Source organism: Anser anser (genome assembly GCF_964211835.1).
Source record: "Anser anser genome assembly, chromosome: 4".
Taxonomy (NCBI): Eukaryota; Metazoa; Chordata; class Aves; order Anseriformes; family Anatidae; genus Anser; species Anser anser.
The window spans coordinates 55,585,917-55,603,295 of record NC_139724.1 but is presented as its reverse complement, the minus strand read 5'-3'; the positions used below and the strand labels follow the sequence as shown (position 1 = coordinate 55,603,295).

The 17,379-nt window shown below is 36.3% G+C and overlaps 1 protein-coding gene across 1 annotated transcript in view; it reads right to left on the bottom strand.

Annotated features, from left to right (window-relative positions):
- LOC310899387 (uncharacterized protein) overlaps window positions 1–17,379 on the bottom strand; it is a 147,915-nt gene that overhangs the window by 22,528 nt on the left and 108,008 nt on the right. Inside the window, exons 10-11 of the mRNA XM_083835708.1 lie at window positions 17,322–17,354; window positions 16,762–16,829 (exon numbers count right to left, since the gene is read on the bottom strand). Of these exons, the coding sequence (XP_083691834.1) occupies window positions 16,762–16,829; window positions 17,322–17,354 (101 nt within the window). The remainder of the gene's footprint in view (window positions 1–16,761; window positions 16,830–17,321; window positions 17,355–17,379) is intronic.

Genomic DNA, 17,379 nt, shown 5'->3' with positions numbered 1-17,379 from the left:
GTGTGTTAGAACAGACAAAACAGTAGTAAATGGCCTCTGTCTTCCAAGCTTTGTGAATACAAACACCTCAGAACCAGCCCAGAAAGGATATTTCTTCTGTTCACAAAAGAGAACAATGTCTACGACAAGTCTTTGACATTGCAGATCTCGTGTTCTTGAACAGGTCACCCCTTACGCTGGCTCTATAAACACCATCTGTGTACACTGAAGAAACATTTCCAGAAATAAATGAGTCATGTACCAGATCTCTTACTTGTCAGTAATGTGGAAGACAGATTTGTAGCAAATGGTAAATAAAACAATAATAAGCTAGTATCCTAGAATCCATCCCAAGACTTATAATTTCTTACATAAAATGGATAAAACACATTAGAATTTTGTTTTCTTGTTTTCTTCAGCTTTATAACATGCCCTGCTTGCTTCTTACCTTACTACTAACCACAGTCAAATTGAGGACTGTCAGCATACACCATTCTTGGATTTCACTCAAAGTCTCATGATTTGAACATACATCAGAAGACTTGTAAAGTTACTTATTAAAAATGATTTGCCACATCTTTCAAACAGAACAGAGGAAGAAGAAGCAGGCCTAGGAATACCTGTCAAACCATGCCAAAATAGAGCTTTGTCAAGTTTGCACAGGTCAAGAGATTTCAAGATCAAGTGAACATGAGTGAATTGCATCAGTGCATTTAGTTCTTACAGCTCATGGTATCTGCTATGACAAAATCTAAGCTGACACAGAAACATTGTTGGCAAAGCCCTGCACAAGTACATACTACAAGACAGACACTGTCCCAAAGACATTACGAAGGAATGAACAAGACAGATTAAAGATGACATGACAAAGAGAACTCAAGGAGACGTTTGCCTGACAGAACCCACCATTCAGCCATTACTGCAGAGGTGCAGTAATGAGCCCTGTGTCCTGGCTGAATCTCAGATTATTCATTCTTTTACACCCTGAGCTGGGATCTCTGGAAATCTGAGCTTCGTGTATTTGGCTTGTTCTGTTTGTTTCCTTCATTCATTTTCTTTACATGAAACTATATTTTTTGGACAACTATTTCCATGAATTTCTTACATACAAGGAATTACATATATCATGAGTAAAATGCTGTTTTCCGTGGGACAGAATGTAATGGCTATTTAAGAGTATGCAGATAAACCATGTTGCATTCTACAATTGTACAAGATGCTTTCCAAATGTAAAAGGAATACCAGCTTCTTTCTCTAAACAGCAAGTATCCTCAAAAAGACAGCTGGAGAGAAGAGTACAAATTGATCAAATACATATTTCTGACTTTCTCAGATGTGTTATAAAACTCCTGAATAAGGAGTGGCCTTGTGAACCAACTCAAAAAACACTTTTGAATCAGGAAGACAGAAGAATGCTTGGAGACGACTCTTTCAGGACCAAAGAACGAATTGATGAGAAAGACATCTTTTGCAAGTCATGTAAAATAGCAGTATGAAAAAAAGACACAGGTATCAAATCAGAGGTGAAAGGTTGTGCAAGAATGTTGACAAGAAAGACTAAAAAACGATGGCATTTTCTGCAGCATAAGGGGAAGAGAAGGCACAGGGGAAAAAAATGGTTTGAATTGGGTGGTCAGGGGAGATGATCCATGAATATTTCTGAGTAAATGCCTACCCGGGTGAACACAATTTGCAAAAACAGTACTTTTCATGAAAGATTCAGCCCAACTTTCATCCCCAGGACAATGCCTCACTTCTCAGGATAAAGGTTATTTTAGGATGAATAAATGTGGGGAAAAAACTGCAATTTTATTTGTTATGTTAGTGGAATTCACCTGGAATCAGAAAGTTTTGCCTTTGGGATCTGAAGGAGAATAAAGTGAAGTCAGAGAAAGAAATGAATTCAAGGAGAAATAAGCACAGACAATAATCATGATGGCAAGAACCAAGTGGTTAGCAGAAGCAAGTTAAACAAATTCAGACATGATCTGGACAGCACAAAAGTGAAGACTGACATCTGGAATATGAACGATGGACTCGAGAAAGAGAAAAGCCTCTTATGCTGCCTATTCTGCAATACGGTATGTGAAAGGGTTTTAGAAGAAAACAGAGAAATACATTTTATAAAGGTAAGATTTTATAAATCATTTTATATAGGTTTATAAAGTGTGAGATAACAGTATTACCTGATGAACCACGAGCAGAACTAAATAAGTGACCCAAGAGTGAAAATGTGTTCCTCCACAGGATACCAAAAGAGACGAGGCAATCACAAACTACTTTTAAAGACCAGACTTCAGTATAAAAGATTGCCCTCATCAAATTCAAAAGTTTCTCTTCACATAGAAAGTACTATGTTCAGAAAGCACAATGTCAGAGCGAGAAGCAATATTCTGCAACTTTACAATATAATCTCTTTCACTCTGTGCTTAATTACATCTTTCATTGGCTTGTATGATGTTGAGCTTTCAGACCCTGCTTTTATATTTTTTTTTTTTAGCTTTGATCTAGAAATGTTATTTTCTGTGCTTCGATTTTATTTTTGTCATTTTTATTACCAGTGCATCAAAATGCAGTTTTCACTGTTCTGACCAAGCACTTACAAGGAAGCCCATTAGTGAAATGTTGAATTTGTATTTATTCTTCCTGTGGAAGACAGACCTCTAAAACATCGCTCTTATCTCTCAGTTTTATCCTTTGGCAACAACAGCCCTTCTAATTTTGAAAGTTCAACAGCCAAAAATGAGAAAAATGGGGGAAAAAAACCTAAGTTTTCAAAGTATAACACAATTTTATTGATGTGGAAGATTTAAAGTGTCTTGTATTTTCTCGCTTAAATGATTGTGTAACACTTACAATTCTTATTTGTTCCTCTCATAATGTTCTCTGTCCTGTTATCTCCATTTATATCAATGAAAAGTTTAACTTAAGAAGACTTCTGCAAGACTGTGAAATATATTGCACCATTAGAAGCTGTTATACAGACCACATGTGAATTTATGTTTTGTGATATGCATAAACTTTGTGGAAATAATAATAATTCTCTTCCTCCTTTCTGGATTCAGACATGCCTCATCTTGATGGGGAGTGCTCTAATCAATGAACCTGAGGCTAATCTAAGGGGGAATGTCAAAGCATTTTATTTAAAAATGGAAAAGAATTGAAATGGATGAGTCTTGATTGCCAGTCCCTGTTCTAAGAATTGTTTGTATTTTAATTAACAGACAGCTAGTATTAACAGCAAAAATTACATAAATTGTGGAAATAGTTTTGCAAGGCCTGAAGCTTAAGCTTCTATTTTATCCTGTGGATATTCTCAGCACTCTGCTTTACTCTCTCTCCTTGGCATGATGAATGCTTTAGTATTTGATGATAAATGTCATCCTGAAGATGAAATATACGGGTCTGAAGGAAATGGATTTATCTTCTCAAGCTCTCTCTGAACTGCTCAATAAGAAATAAGGTGCCCTCCCTCCTCTAGATAAGTTTTGTGGGAGCCTGATCTACTGGGTCCTATGCAGAAAATGTTGTATTTGGATCCCAAGGTAAGATAGGTGTGAAGCAGTTATTTAATCCTGTCAAAATGGAGATGTTTCCTTATACATCCAGAAAAAAAGAAAAAAAAAAAAAAAAACACCTCTGTTACATAGGACCTCTACATGTTGAAATATGCAGACTAGCTAGCAACTGGCTGGTAATCATGATCCTGAAGGTCACAATTTCTGTATAGAGACACTAGAATCATCACTCAGAACCACTTACACCACGCTAGTATCATATTCTGTTTTTACAAACAGCTGAAAAGTGTATATATTGCAATGAAAATATATATTTACATATACCCACCCACATACACCATATATATATGAAAACTATGACTTACAAATCTGCATTTTCTCATTTGTTTCTTAATTCAGCATATGTAGAGTAGACAAAAACAACCCTGAGTCAGTTGACTCAAGTACAGAGTTGTTACTCTTTGTCTAGCCAAAAGGAAACCGTTTTGGCTCACCTCATAGAAATGCTGCCTAGGAGTCAAAGGCGTCCTAGTTCAATTCCTGATTAATAATCAGCCTGTGCACACACACTAGAGTTAAATCTCCAGATGGGAAGGATGTAAGCTTTCCTAATTAGTTAAGTCTGCTCTTGTATCAGTCCATCACTTGGCAGATGTTCAATGCTCTGCTCTAAGCTATTCTGTGGTTTCTCAGCTTCTGCAGAATTTACTGATTCTGCAGCTGGCTATTTCCCAGACACTCATCATTATCTTTACTTGGTGGATCCAGCAACATTTTCAGTGTCTCTCCTTTTAGGCAGTCATCACATAGATTAATTATATTGATCAGTAACCTCAGACCTGGAGAATTTAAGCTGATGAATCTGTCTTTAACTCTAAATCAGAAAAGTATCTTGTAATTCATGTAAAAATATCAATTACATAAACCTCATTATTGCATATATCAAAGTAATTTAATCCTGTGCTATTATTACCAATCAATTCACCTTCAGATCAAGCATCTTATCACTATTCTTTTACTTCACATAGACAAAAAAAAAATGCAGTTTTATTTTGTAAAAAATGAAACAATCGTTTCTTTCTTTAGTTCAACAGAAGCATTTTGTACTGTTTGGTAGTAGTCCTCCTAAGGAAAAACTGGATTTATGTCTGATCTATACAGCTACCTGTAATTATGTCTAGATTTTTCCAGTTGCTTTTTAATATGTGGCAAACATTTACTCAATCAACAAGTGAGATTATTCGTCATCACGGCAGTTAAATCTTTGAATTGTGGAGTGAGAAACAAACTGACAGTATTTATGCTATACTGTCTTTATACATTTTAAGAAGGTTCAAACTACATATACGAATAATAGGTAGAACAATAAAGATAAAACCATTTTGTTTTACTCTTTAGACCTCCCCACTGATAGAAAAAAAAAATCTTAAAATGTGAACTTCTACCATCACATATAGAGCAACAGTAATCTCATCAGACTCTATTCTGTGGAATATGGATTCACAGAATCACAGTTTCATCCCACATCTCACATACTTTCAGCTATGGGGACTCCACCACTTTCTTGGGTAGCCTGTTCCAGTGCTCGTCATTCACAGTATCATTCTCTTGTTCACATGATAGAAGATATCTTTGCTATTAGAAAAAAGGAGTGCCTGATAGCATTAAATCTTGAGTTGTAATTAAAATATGAATGGATGCAGCAATATCTCTTATAGCCTCATATCACTATTTACCAGATATTATAGCACACAATAGTACACTAGATGTTACAGCTTCCCCTGTATGAAGTAAAAAGTGAGACATGTTATGTGCCACTCTTAGCGAGCCTTAGAAAATACTTACTTTTGTTGCTCTAAATGCACTAATAAATACTACCACACTCCGGTTCTGGATCTTCTGCTAAAATATTCTCAGGTATTGGATTCTAAAGGAAACCTGATTGTACAAATCCCCAGCCACTTAAAATGGCATTTTTTGCTTCTGTTATGCCTTCCCAGTGTTTTATAAAAGCAGAAATGAATGCTGATTATGAAGAATTTCCACAGATAAATTCAATTCTCAATAAACAACCATAATTTCTGCAGAATTAATCTACTCAGGTATTCTACAGAACCGTATCTACGCATATATTTCACTGTTATTTCCTTACTTCAGATACTTTCTTTTTGGTCTTGTCTTCTCTTCAGTTGCAATGAGGCTCATAGCTACAATACAGGGTAAAGCACCACTGGTGACAGATGGTTGATTAAAATCATGGGCACAGATTAAACAAGAAATAAGTTGGAGGGCTGAAAGAGGTAATTTAAATGGCAGCTTGCTCAAGAAAGCAGAAGAGAGGTCATTTTTGCCCTTAAGAAATGTATTAAGCTACGCTACAGTAATCAAGATTACCAACTGCTCAATGGTTAGTGACATAAAATCCACTCTATGTGTATTTTGCATCAAAATCAGTCCTCAAATTTGATTCCAGAAATGCACAGTTCTTTCTTCAAAACTTAGAGGAGCAGCACAGTCAGCTCTTCCAAAAAGACCATACAAGTCCTAGAGTGCTTGTTGCAGCTGTGGTGATACATTTTAAGTACAGGAAACATTACCAAATTTTGCAATCCTAATCATTTAAAAGGCACTGTTTTCTATTTTATACTGAGCAAAATAACTTAATGAACATCTTCGGAAGCAGCTTTAAATGGCTATATTTCTTGTGGCCATATGTTGAGAACATACCAACAAGTTTCTTTAAATGTAACTTTATTTTGCCTTCTAGAAATATAAAGCATTCAAAGTCTCCAAAAACTAAACAGAAACTAAAATATAGTATATTGTGCTTACTAACAAAAATTAGAAAAAAATACCAAGAACTTGGGCCAGTCTAAGTAAGTTGCTGTTAATGGATATTCTGTCTCGTTTATTTTATGATTACATTAATTTTTTAATTTTTTTTTCCACAGATTCAAAGATTCACAGACTGGTTGAGGCTTGAAGGGCCCTCTGGAGACACCCCTGCTCCAGCAAGGACACCCCCAGCAGGGTGCCCAGTACCACGTCCAGGCTGTTTTTGAAGACCTCCAAGGAGGAGACCTCACAGCCTCTCTGGGCAGCCCGTGCCAGGGCTCTGTCACCCCCACAGTACACAAGTGTTTGCTGGTGTTCAGAGGGAACTTCCTGAGTTCCATTGCCTCTGGGCCTGTCACTGTGCAGCACTGAAGCACTGAAAGGAGCCTGGCTTTGACTTCTTTACTTTCTCACTTCAGGTATTTATATACATGTAAACAAGATCCCCCAATCTTTCTTTTCTCTAGGCTACCAGGACAGATGCTCCAGTCCCTTCTTCATCTCCATGGCCCTTCTCTGGACGGTCTCTCCAGCATGTTCATGTCTCTCTCATACAGGGGGGCCCACAACTGCACACAATACTGCAGGTTTGGCCCCACCTGTGCTGTCCAGCCACTTGGCCCACATGTGCTGGTGCTCTGGGTTCTTCTTCCACAGGAGTAGGGCTTTACACTTCCCTTAAATAAATTCACTTAAATAAAATACGTAAATAAAATATATTTCCTTTCAATTTAAAATATTTCTTTTTGTTCGGTTATAAATAAAGAACTTCTTCACCATTCCTATAGTAGGTGGCAAAGGAATTTGTGAAACTCTAGTTGTAATTGCAAAGATAAAAATATATATGGATTTTACCATTCATTTAACTTGGATTCCACCATAAACATTTTTTCCTGAACTTATGTGATCTGTTTACACCTTTTTTTTTTTGGCTTATCACTTCACAAGTTTTGCAGTTCAAGAAGAATACCAACAGCTCATTTTCACTTGAACAAGATGCAAAGTGAGATAACTGGTGAGTAGAGCTTCTGGAATATGAACTTTACTTTTTCTATTTTACTTAATACATATAAAGTCTCACATTAATGAAATAATGTGAAATTATTTCATTATTATTCAGATTATAATGTGAAATAATATTAATGAAATAATCTCACATATTAAATATAAGAATAAATAATCTCACAATCTCACATATTAAAAAAAATTAAAGTCACTGAATAATAAAAAAAATCACTGAAATCTGTGTGATGCTGCCAGATTGACTCAGTTATAGTGAAATAAAATGATAAGTACTTTTGGCTAAAACACATCCCAAGAACCTCAATAAAAATAATTTTCATTCGCATTCAGGCTATCTCAAGAAAACAATCATTCAGTTAGATCCCACCCAATAAATTCTTCTCATCCCAGACAAGTGGTAATTTTTTTTAAGTCTTTACTGTATTTGTTGAAGTCCAACAGACATCCCAGCAGTACTCACATCTACAGGAAAGACCTTTTGCAAGCTGTGAAAAGAAACAATACACTTATTTTCAGGGACCGATTTCCACACTACCAAAATCATTATTTCCACATTTAAGATGAGATACCCTTTATTTCATGGGTCTTTCTAACTTAAATATTTCAGCCTCTGGCTATGTTTGTTGCACTGTGCCTGGGCTCAGGTGGAACAAAATTGACATGACCCAGTTCAAATGTGTTTTTCGTCAGAGTACAGAAATGAAACTGCTCTCCCATGTGCATTTCTATCAATCTTTATCCAAAGTATCGATTGGATAAAAGGTTGCTGAAAGGCATGTGAGAACACACAGAGAGGTTCAGACGTAGGGGAAAAAAAGATTCTACTCTACAATAACATCAACAACACAAGGAGAAATAGAGAAGCTAGGAAGGCTAAGAAAAAAGTACCAAATTCATCCTCGTAAGCACAAAGCTGAGCCAGTATTAATCACCAATTTGTTTTATGAAATTCAGCAAACAATTAAGCAACCCCAACAGCTCACCTACAGTTCATTAGCTTAAAGTGGTTTCCCTAACCATGCTCTCTGCTACACTACCTTAGGAATAGCAATAGGTGCTTCGGTGCAAAATGTTCTCTCTCACACTTTTAACACCAGGAAAAAAACAAGGCAGGGAGGGTAAAGTTCAGATAAGATGGACCTACCTATACTCGTCATTTGTTGCTGAGAGTTTCTGTAAAGCTCTTTCTTATGAGAAAATCAAGATGAAATTTCAGTACTCCTCCAAACAAATTAAGAGTAATAGAAACTGATTAAATCTAAAGTCAAACATGTAAAGCAAGCACCCATTCTCAGATCTAATACAGGAAGGGATCAAACTAACAGATTTGGGGACAGCAGTCGCACCCACTCAGGTGACATCGTTTATTGGCAGGGTCTGTTGCCATTCTTTCAAACACCTCATTATTAATCCTCAGCAATTTGAAATGAAGTATGGAAAAAAGTAGCCCTGTGCTTCAAAAGCAAAAGTATACTATGTGAAACATCAGCTAGATGTTATAATGAGAGGTGCTGCCAGGTGTCACCTAGCAATCTCTGCACAGCACAGGCTAGAGAAACATCGGGGTTTGAATCAGTCCCTAGTATCAACAAAAAGACTGAGTCACCAGACATGAAAATTTAAAGTTAGAACCTTTCCATAGCAAAGAAATACAGAAACTGCTGAGGGCACTTGAGAAGTAAGCTTAACACCAACTGCCCAGGCTCCTCCTGCTCAGGACCGATGCCAACAAACCACATCGCTCCAAAGCAGCACATGTGGGACTGTAGGTGAAAGTCAGGGGACTGACTTTCCAAGGGCAGTGCTGTAGGCGTGCTTGCTGAACCTTGCAGATGGCAGGAGAAACATCACAGTTTGAAACGTTTCTTTTTGTGTTTGTAGCTCAACCTTCCTCCAATGCCACTTGTTCCCTGGAATAAACAAGATGGAGAGAAGCCTGTGCATCATATCTGCATCTTTCACCCCTCTAGCTCTTTTCTGCATGTTTTAGAGCACTTCCAATAACCCAATGAATTTTAGGGCACTTAAAATGATTGCCTTTTAAGCAAAAGCGATGTTCAATCATCATGGCAGCACAGCTGCTGTCACACACTCTAAAATAGGGATTGAGAGTCTATTTTAAGTGCCCACAGCAGTGACTTGGAGGGAAGTACACACTTGCATCTTTGCAATATGAGTCTAAGGCCTGTTTAAAACATGCATTTTCATATGAGAAAAAAAGAGTTTAAGTAATAATTTTTACTTGCACAGCTATCCCTGCTCAAGGTGTTACAGAAATACCAAATGCTCACTTCATGAGAAAAGCATCGTGTTTGAGGATGACCAAGAACAGACTGTAAGCTCACGTAAGTAACAAACTACATTCTGCGTTACCTTCTACACTTATGTGTACGTATTTGCATTAAAAACAATATAACAAGTAGAAATGAATAAAAATTATTTAGCTTTACCTTATTAAAGACCAATGAAGGGAATTAAAATGATCAGTGAATGACCAGGTTTTTAAACTACATTTTAACACCTTTTGGAACCATTTTCATTGTTGGGAGGTTGTTTGTTTTTTATTGACTCTTACAGTCGCGTTTGAAGACGACACTTCTGGGTTGATCCTAGGTCAGCTGTTCTAAAACAATTGAATATTTCATAGAATGGGCTGAAAGGGACCTTAAAGACCACCCAGTTCCAACCCCCTGCCATGGTCAGGGACACCTCCCACAAGATCAGGTTGCCCAAGGCCCCATCCAACCTGGCCTTGAACACCTCCAGGGCTGGGGCATCCACAGCTTCTCTGGGCAACCTGTGCCAGTGCCTCACCACCCTCTGAGTAAAGAATTTGCTCTGGATATCTAATCTAAATCTACCCTCTTTCAGTTTACAACAATTACCCCTTGCCCTACAAACAAAATAAAAAATCAGTGACTGGACTAGAGAAAGAACTTCAGAAAGGGGCAGATGGAAAGAAAAAATAACTGTGAGAACAGAGAGAAGCAGCTCGTACAGAACCACAAAAGACAATAAAGAAGAGAATGGTACAAAATTAGAAAAGATGGACAAATGTCAGAAAGTCTGACATGTTAACTTAATTTTGATCTGAGTTCAAAATTCCTCTTCAGAAACTCACATTAGCAGAAAGGAAATAGTATTAAAAAAGGTGTCATTTTAGGGAAACAGCTTCAGATTCTCTCCTTCATTCTTTTAAATCTTTCTTTTCTGAGGCAGGATATAGCACAGACATTATCATATAGGGATTTCAGCACAGAACTGCTCAATTTAAATTATCTAGTGTAATGGCTTTCTTATTTGTTTCAAGTTAAATGTTGGTGTGACTTCTCTTAATTTTTCAGCATCTTTATAGATTGCTCTCTTTCAAGTGATTAATTAATTTGCACCTACTGTTTTGCACCACACATTTCATGCTAGCACTTTTTTCCTCCTCTTTTTTTCTGTGGTTAACTTTAATTAATACTTTGTTTAGGATGGTTAAGACTTTTTCTTCACTAATACAACTCACTTATTTTTTTATGATATCTGATTTAAAGTTGGTTGTTGTTTTGTTGTTGTTGTTGTTTTGTCTTTTGGTGCCAATTTTTGAAAAGTTATGATCATGCTATGTATTCTTTTTATTGAGTTTAAGTTAGCCAGCCGTTTCATTAGTTTTAGCATTTTACTACTTTATTTACTTTTCATTTTTTAACTGATAAAACCCTAAAGTTTATTGCTTTTCTCCCTCTAGCCATAGAATAATTCCTAATCGTAGAATAATTCTTAATTTTGTAAATTGCCGAGTGTTTTCTGGTAGATTAATTATGTTTCATTTCTTTTTACTTACAGAGTATGTGATACCATTAGAACAAACATTTAATTCAAATTAAGTTAATGTAAATTTTTTTTAAGCAATGTCCAAGCTTCCGACTTCCATTACAGTTATTAGTTTGGCAAACCCATTAAAGGCTGCATTCAAATAATATGTGCTCTGTCTTACATTAATTTTTAGTAGTGCCCCAAATGCATGAATTGGTATCCCACAGACAGATCCAATATGTGATTGATTAAGCAGTAAGACAGATGGTTTTAATGCATTTTGCTTTAAATGCTTGGTTTCAAGTTGTTGCAAAGGCATCAGAGTGATCACCTGAGGTGTGGCAGCTTCTAACAAATACACTCAGCATAATTGATGGTCTGCATGACTCAGCTAACTCAGGACTCCTTGTATTTATAAGTTATTAAAACAGCAATGCAAAGGTTTTTATGAAGTATTCCTTATTGCATTTCCCTTCTGAAGTTTACCAAATTCTTTGTACTGTCCTGTGCCCTCCTTGGCTGAGAATGACAATGACATCCAGCTCAGTCAACTGAAGGCAGGGTCTTATTCTGCCTTTCTGACCTGATCGGGATCATAGTGCTCCCCAAGCAATCACTCTGCAGTCATCTGTGAGGAGTAGCATCAGTTCTTACAGACCCAGCAACAGTGATATTGTACTTCAACTACTTCAAAACACAAGGTGAGAAAAATTCTTTGATGCCTTTCCTGCGCTCCCCTGCAGAAGGCTGACTATAAAACATGCAATAAAATCCTCGAAGCAGAAGCCTTGTTTTACAGGCTGTGAAGCAGCTAGCATATTTCTGTCACTATATCAATAATAAATAAGAGTTGTGACATAGCACGTGGTCGTAGTTACTACAGGTCATGCAATCTGCTGGGAATAGATTTGGGAAAATTAGGAACTGGCTGACCCTCAAACTGCGTGGTCAGAGCAGAAGTATAGTACAAGAAACCCATTTTCCATCTGATGAGAAATGCTTCAGACATTTCACTTAGCGCTGTCCAAAAGATTTCTGTTACTATACTCCCAACATACCTTATTGGCAAGTCTTTCCCAAAAAGATATTAACCAAGGTCACCCCGACAAAAAAAAAGTCAAGCCATTTTATGTTGTCCAGTGTCTCTACCAAACAGTTGAAATTTGACTGGCTCCTTTTCTATACTGTCCTCATCCTTGACACTGAGCTACACGGCAGCATGCTTAGAAACTGCTGAGCATGCCCAAGTTGGAGACTTGTTTGTTGTCTATGTTATGCAAACACAGCAAGCTTAAAGCACTGATCTGGAACTCTTGGCCAGTTGTATCCTGAGGATTATGACCATCCTCTTTTCATTCACAGTTAGAAAATGGAAGGATAAATGAGACATAGGAGTACTTAATGCTTGGTTCCAGAAGAGAGGAAGATTTGGAAAAGAAAGTTGTTACATGCCGACGTGTACTAATATGTGCAAGGCCAGTGTTATGGTCAAGGTCCAAGCCAGGCGCCTCCACAGGCATCTTCCCTTACTTACAGCCATTGCACTTTGGAAACCTCTGCTGCTTACTTTGTGATTCCTCAAGGAAAAGAAAGATGACCAAGATTTGGTCCTTAAAAAGGGAATAAAAATCTGAAATAACATAATAGCCTAATCAGCTGGTATTTGGGGGGGGCATCAGAATCACAGAATATCATAAATAGTCAGCTCCAAGTTGAAAATGAGTATGAAAATGAGTAATGACAATCTTGCCAGATCCTTTACAGGTGTTATTTAATATCACTATTTTAGTGGCGAGTCCTAAGCTAAAGCTTGTGGCATTCTGGCTGGTCAGTGATGGCATTCAACATTAGATACTAACATAATGCAATGGATGTAACATTAAATAAGACCAAGAAAATTGAGACAAAGTCGGAGCTAGATTAGTTAATGCAACTGAAAACACAAACTACAGTACTGAATATTATTGAAGATAATCAGTCAAGAGTTAAAAATTATGTAAGTTATAAATCTACTTTAAGTTAAATCTTCAGGAAACCTTACTTATATATGGCTTGAATCTATTTAAACCAAAACTGAATTTTTAAAATCTCCTTGATAGTCAAGCAAAAGGAGCTCTATGACAGAAATAGGAAAGGATCTTCATTGTGTCAAAAAGTTGCCAGTAGTAGTTTTGGACAGTGCAATTGTTGAATTGTTACCACAGCAGTTTGAAATATTTCACTATGTATTTTCATATTAAAGTAACTACCCATGATTTCCTTTACTCATCTCCCTTGCCCAAAACAAGGAAGCATTTTTATTAGGTAAGGAGAGCAGCCCTGAAATTGTGGCTTAAGTCTTGTCACAGCACTTTTAATTCCAGAAGTGAAAACGCTTGCAAATGGCTAATGCGATTGTTAACAGCCACTAATGCAGAAACATGCACTTGCACAGCAGTGTGGTGCAGGAAAGGACGGCACTCCATACAGCATCAATGTAATGACCAAACTTAAACGAGAGAAAATTTCAGCAAGTGGGGTGCAAAAGTCACTGTCAGAATTCAGCAAGAAGTCTTTAGAATAGATTTTTTTTAAAGCTTTTCATTAAATATTCTTTCTTTGTAAACCTTTTGCTCTCTTTCAAGAGGGTATATGGGGGAGGAGAGCCAAAAAAGAAAAGCTATGTCTAAGGACAAAAATGCATGTGAGTTTTGGGATGGATATAGGGGAAGAGATCCCCTTAGACGCACATAAGGAAAGTTTGGGGAGCAAAGATAATGGCAGATGTGAGAAACAGGTGAGGGGTGCTTTGTAGAGTCTTAAAGCAAGAATAAAATATTACTTATTTAGGAGCCAGTGAAGTCTCAAAAATATAAGATGGAGCTATAGTAGAACCATTAGCATTATCCAACAGAATTTGACAAGGGACCAAAGAAAGAACAGGGAACTGCCATATCAGAAGTGATAGCATAAGCCACACAAGTAGGCTAAAACATTTTCTAGAAGAAAATCATGAACATTGTATACTGTAAAATAAGAATTATTTTAATTATTAGTTGTGCCATACTCATTAATTATAATATTCTGATTCTAATAGTTCTCTACAGAATATTCTATTCTACTTTATTCAAAAAAATTCTACCTGATATCCTTCTCTGAATAATAATTTATCCTTTGAATTAAACTTGAAGTATTTAAAATAATTTCAGTAAATTAAAAGTCTTAAATTTCTGACCCTTTCTTTCTTCAGACACACTACTTTTCACTTATGGTGCTCTTGTTTCTTTCCAGTCCTGAAAGTCTGTAGGATATCCTTGGACTTCAGCGAATAATTTTTTATTTACTTCAGTAAATAATTAGCAAATATATAGATTTAGAAAGGATTGAAAGTGATTTTCTTTCTTCCCACTATTCTTAGTCTCTTGAGAAAGAGCACTGTACTATAAAAATAAATGAATAAACAAGCACAAGTAATATTTCCTGATTATTTTCAATATTTGACACTAAAAGATAAAATTGTCTACAGGAAATTTCATAAAAACTATGTGGAGCTTCACACTTGTAAATGTATTTACCTGGCGAGCCCCTACTCGTTATTTTATTACTGGGAGTAGAAAGTGTTCCTGTTTTATAGCTCTATTGAAGGCTCAGAAATTTAAACAAATTGTATTTTTTCCCTTCTAAGACCATATAATTTATCAAGCCCTGGCCTTGCTCAGTTTATTACATTATTTTTCCATGCATGAAAATCCATTTGCTGCTCTGCTTCTTATTGAAAATGGTAATTTCCTGGGTGGATGCACATCTGTTATCATATTGGAGTCCAGTATGATGAGCCTGAGTGCAGAAGTGGCACACCCACTTCTTTTCAATGACACTAGAAAAAAGGGTAATACTCTTTTTTTGTTTGTTTGTTTGTTTCTATTTTAATGAAACACCACCAAGAAAATAAAAAATAATGATATTAAAAAAATATATAGTTTTTCAACACTGGATGCTACTGAGAGCCATCTCCACTCTTTTCATGTCTTTCAGTCTCTTTTTGAAGTCATATAGTCATCAAAAGTTATACCTACTTCTATATGAGGAAATACTTGATGAAAATGTTGTTTACATATATTATGAGTGCCTTGATTAATACATTCTATTGCCTTGGGTAATAGAATCACAGACTAATTTAGGTCTGAAGAGACCTTTGGAGATCATCCTTTCCAACCTCCTGCTCAAACAGTATTAACTCAATCAGGCTGTCCATGGCTGTCCATGACCTATTGAGTTCTGAGTATCTCCAAGGGCAGGGATTTCACAGCCACGCTGGCCAACCGTTTGCAATATCTGACTAATAAAATCATTAAACATAATCCATAATGAACTTAAGATAGTCCTAAATATCTAGAGAAAATAAAAATGGCAGTTCTTAAAGGAAGAATAATTTCTTTTAAGTGAAACCACCTAAAGGAAACTAAGTGTACTGTGATAATTGCCTAGACTACCTCAATAACAAAGAAAAGGAAAGAGAACGATCCTGAGTAGATATTTCAGCTTGCCTTCATTTCAGCTGCATTCAAGGACCATATGGTGCAATTCCTTATAGTAATTCCTATTGCATTGCTTACCAGGAAAAAGAAAAAAATTTCCCTTAAATTTCTTTATTCTCTCTGCCACTACAACACACTGTCACAATGCAGTTGCTGATTTATCAATGATACTTTAACATGGAGGTATCTATGAAAAAGTGTATTGCATGTCAAACATGAAAAACTTAATATCTAACTCAATGAGTCAGATAGATACATGTTACATAGCAGGATAACACACCAACAGAAGCTCTATCAGATTTTTGCTATTGAAATTCCCTTAGTAGCAGAGAGAACATGAAAAAGATTTTTTATGTTAAAAAATTGTCTGCACATACATGTCATGAGGACAAAGTCAAACAAAACCCTTAAAAATAAAGCATTATAGCTTTAATGAAACATTTATGTGAGCACCTTTAAGAGCAGAAATGTTTTTTAAAAGCCTATTCTTTCTGAAGTTGACCACTTCCAAAATATTGAAAATACAGGCATTATATTTATAGCACAGCATGAATTACTAATCCAATTTACAATTTATTCTCACATATTCTTATTAAGCGAAAAAATACATTCAAAAGCAGACACCTTTAGTATCTTCCAGGGACTTTTTTAAAGGAGAACACTGACACCAGAAAGGATTTTCATTCTGTTGAATTTCCTTCCATTCCTTTAGAAAGTCAGAATGTCAGGAGAGCCACGTTAAGAGTTTTCTGTACAAAACTATATTTTGTACAGAACATGGAGCTCACAGGTTAAGTCATGGGGATGGATGAGCTCAGTAAAATGTCCAGAAAACTGAAGGTTAACTATCTTCGGCTCAAGATTAAGAAGCCCTGCAGTTGCTTTCAGTAACCCACCAATTAGTCTTAATAAGACAGGAAGCATCCCATGGGGAAATACAGACAAGACTAATTGGCAGCACGCACCTGCTTCTAAAGAGAAGAGGAACACCTCCCCACATCAAGGAGAGCATTAGAAAGCATGCAAGTTGAACTACCACATCCCCAGAGCCCATATGTGGGCTTTCGCAGTTTTTTAATCTCTGCTACCTTTAATAGATCTTTTGTGCAAATCAACAGCTTTCATTTTCTGTTTGATATCAGGTGGCAGTAATTTCCTGCGTGAACATAGAAGAAAATGTTTAATTATCACAAACATCACTTACGTTAGGCTAAAAAAACCCACTAGTTTGCTAACAAGTACAGTTCTGCCAATAGTTTTAAACCTATTCTAATATTGACCTCTTAAACACCTGATTTTATTCAGAATAAAGTAAACTCATCCTATGTGCTAAGCGTTTTTCCATATACTGCAGCAGTACAAGGGGAATCAGTAAAGAGTATTGGAAATGGTTATTTTAGACTGTATTAGAAAACAAGTACGAGAACCTGTAAACCAACTGCTTGATAGCAAACCCAGGAACATCGAGTTGCTCTGGGGATTGTAGTAACACAATGCAGAGCATTCTCTGTGAACATAACTGCTTCTGATTTGATCAAGGTTAGTATCTGAAAAGCTACTTCCAATACATATTCTGCATTCTTTGCGGACTCATATTCTCAGACCAAGTTATTCATAAGAACTAACCCTACCAAGAGAATCACAATACCTCTTACATCCTGTGACAATGGTTTCAGTTCTGCTAAAAAAAAAATAAATTATTACAT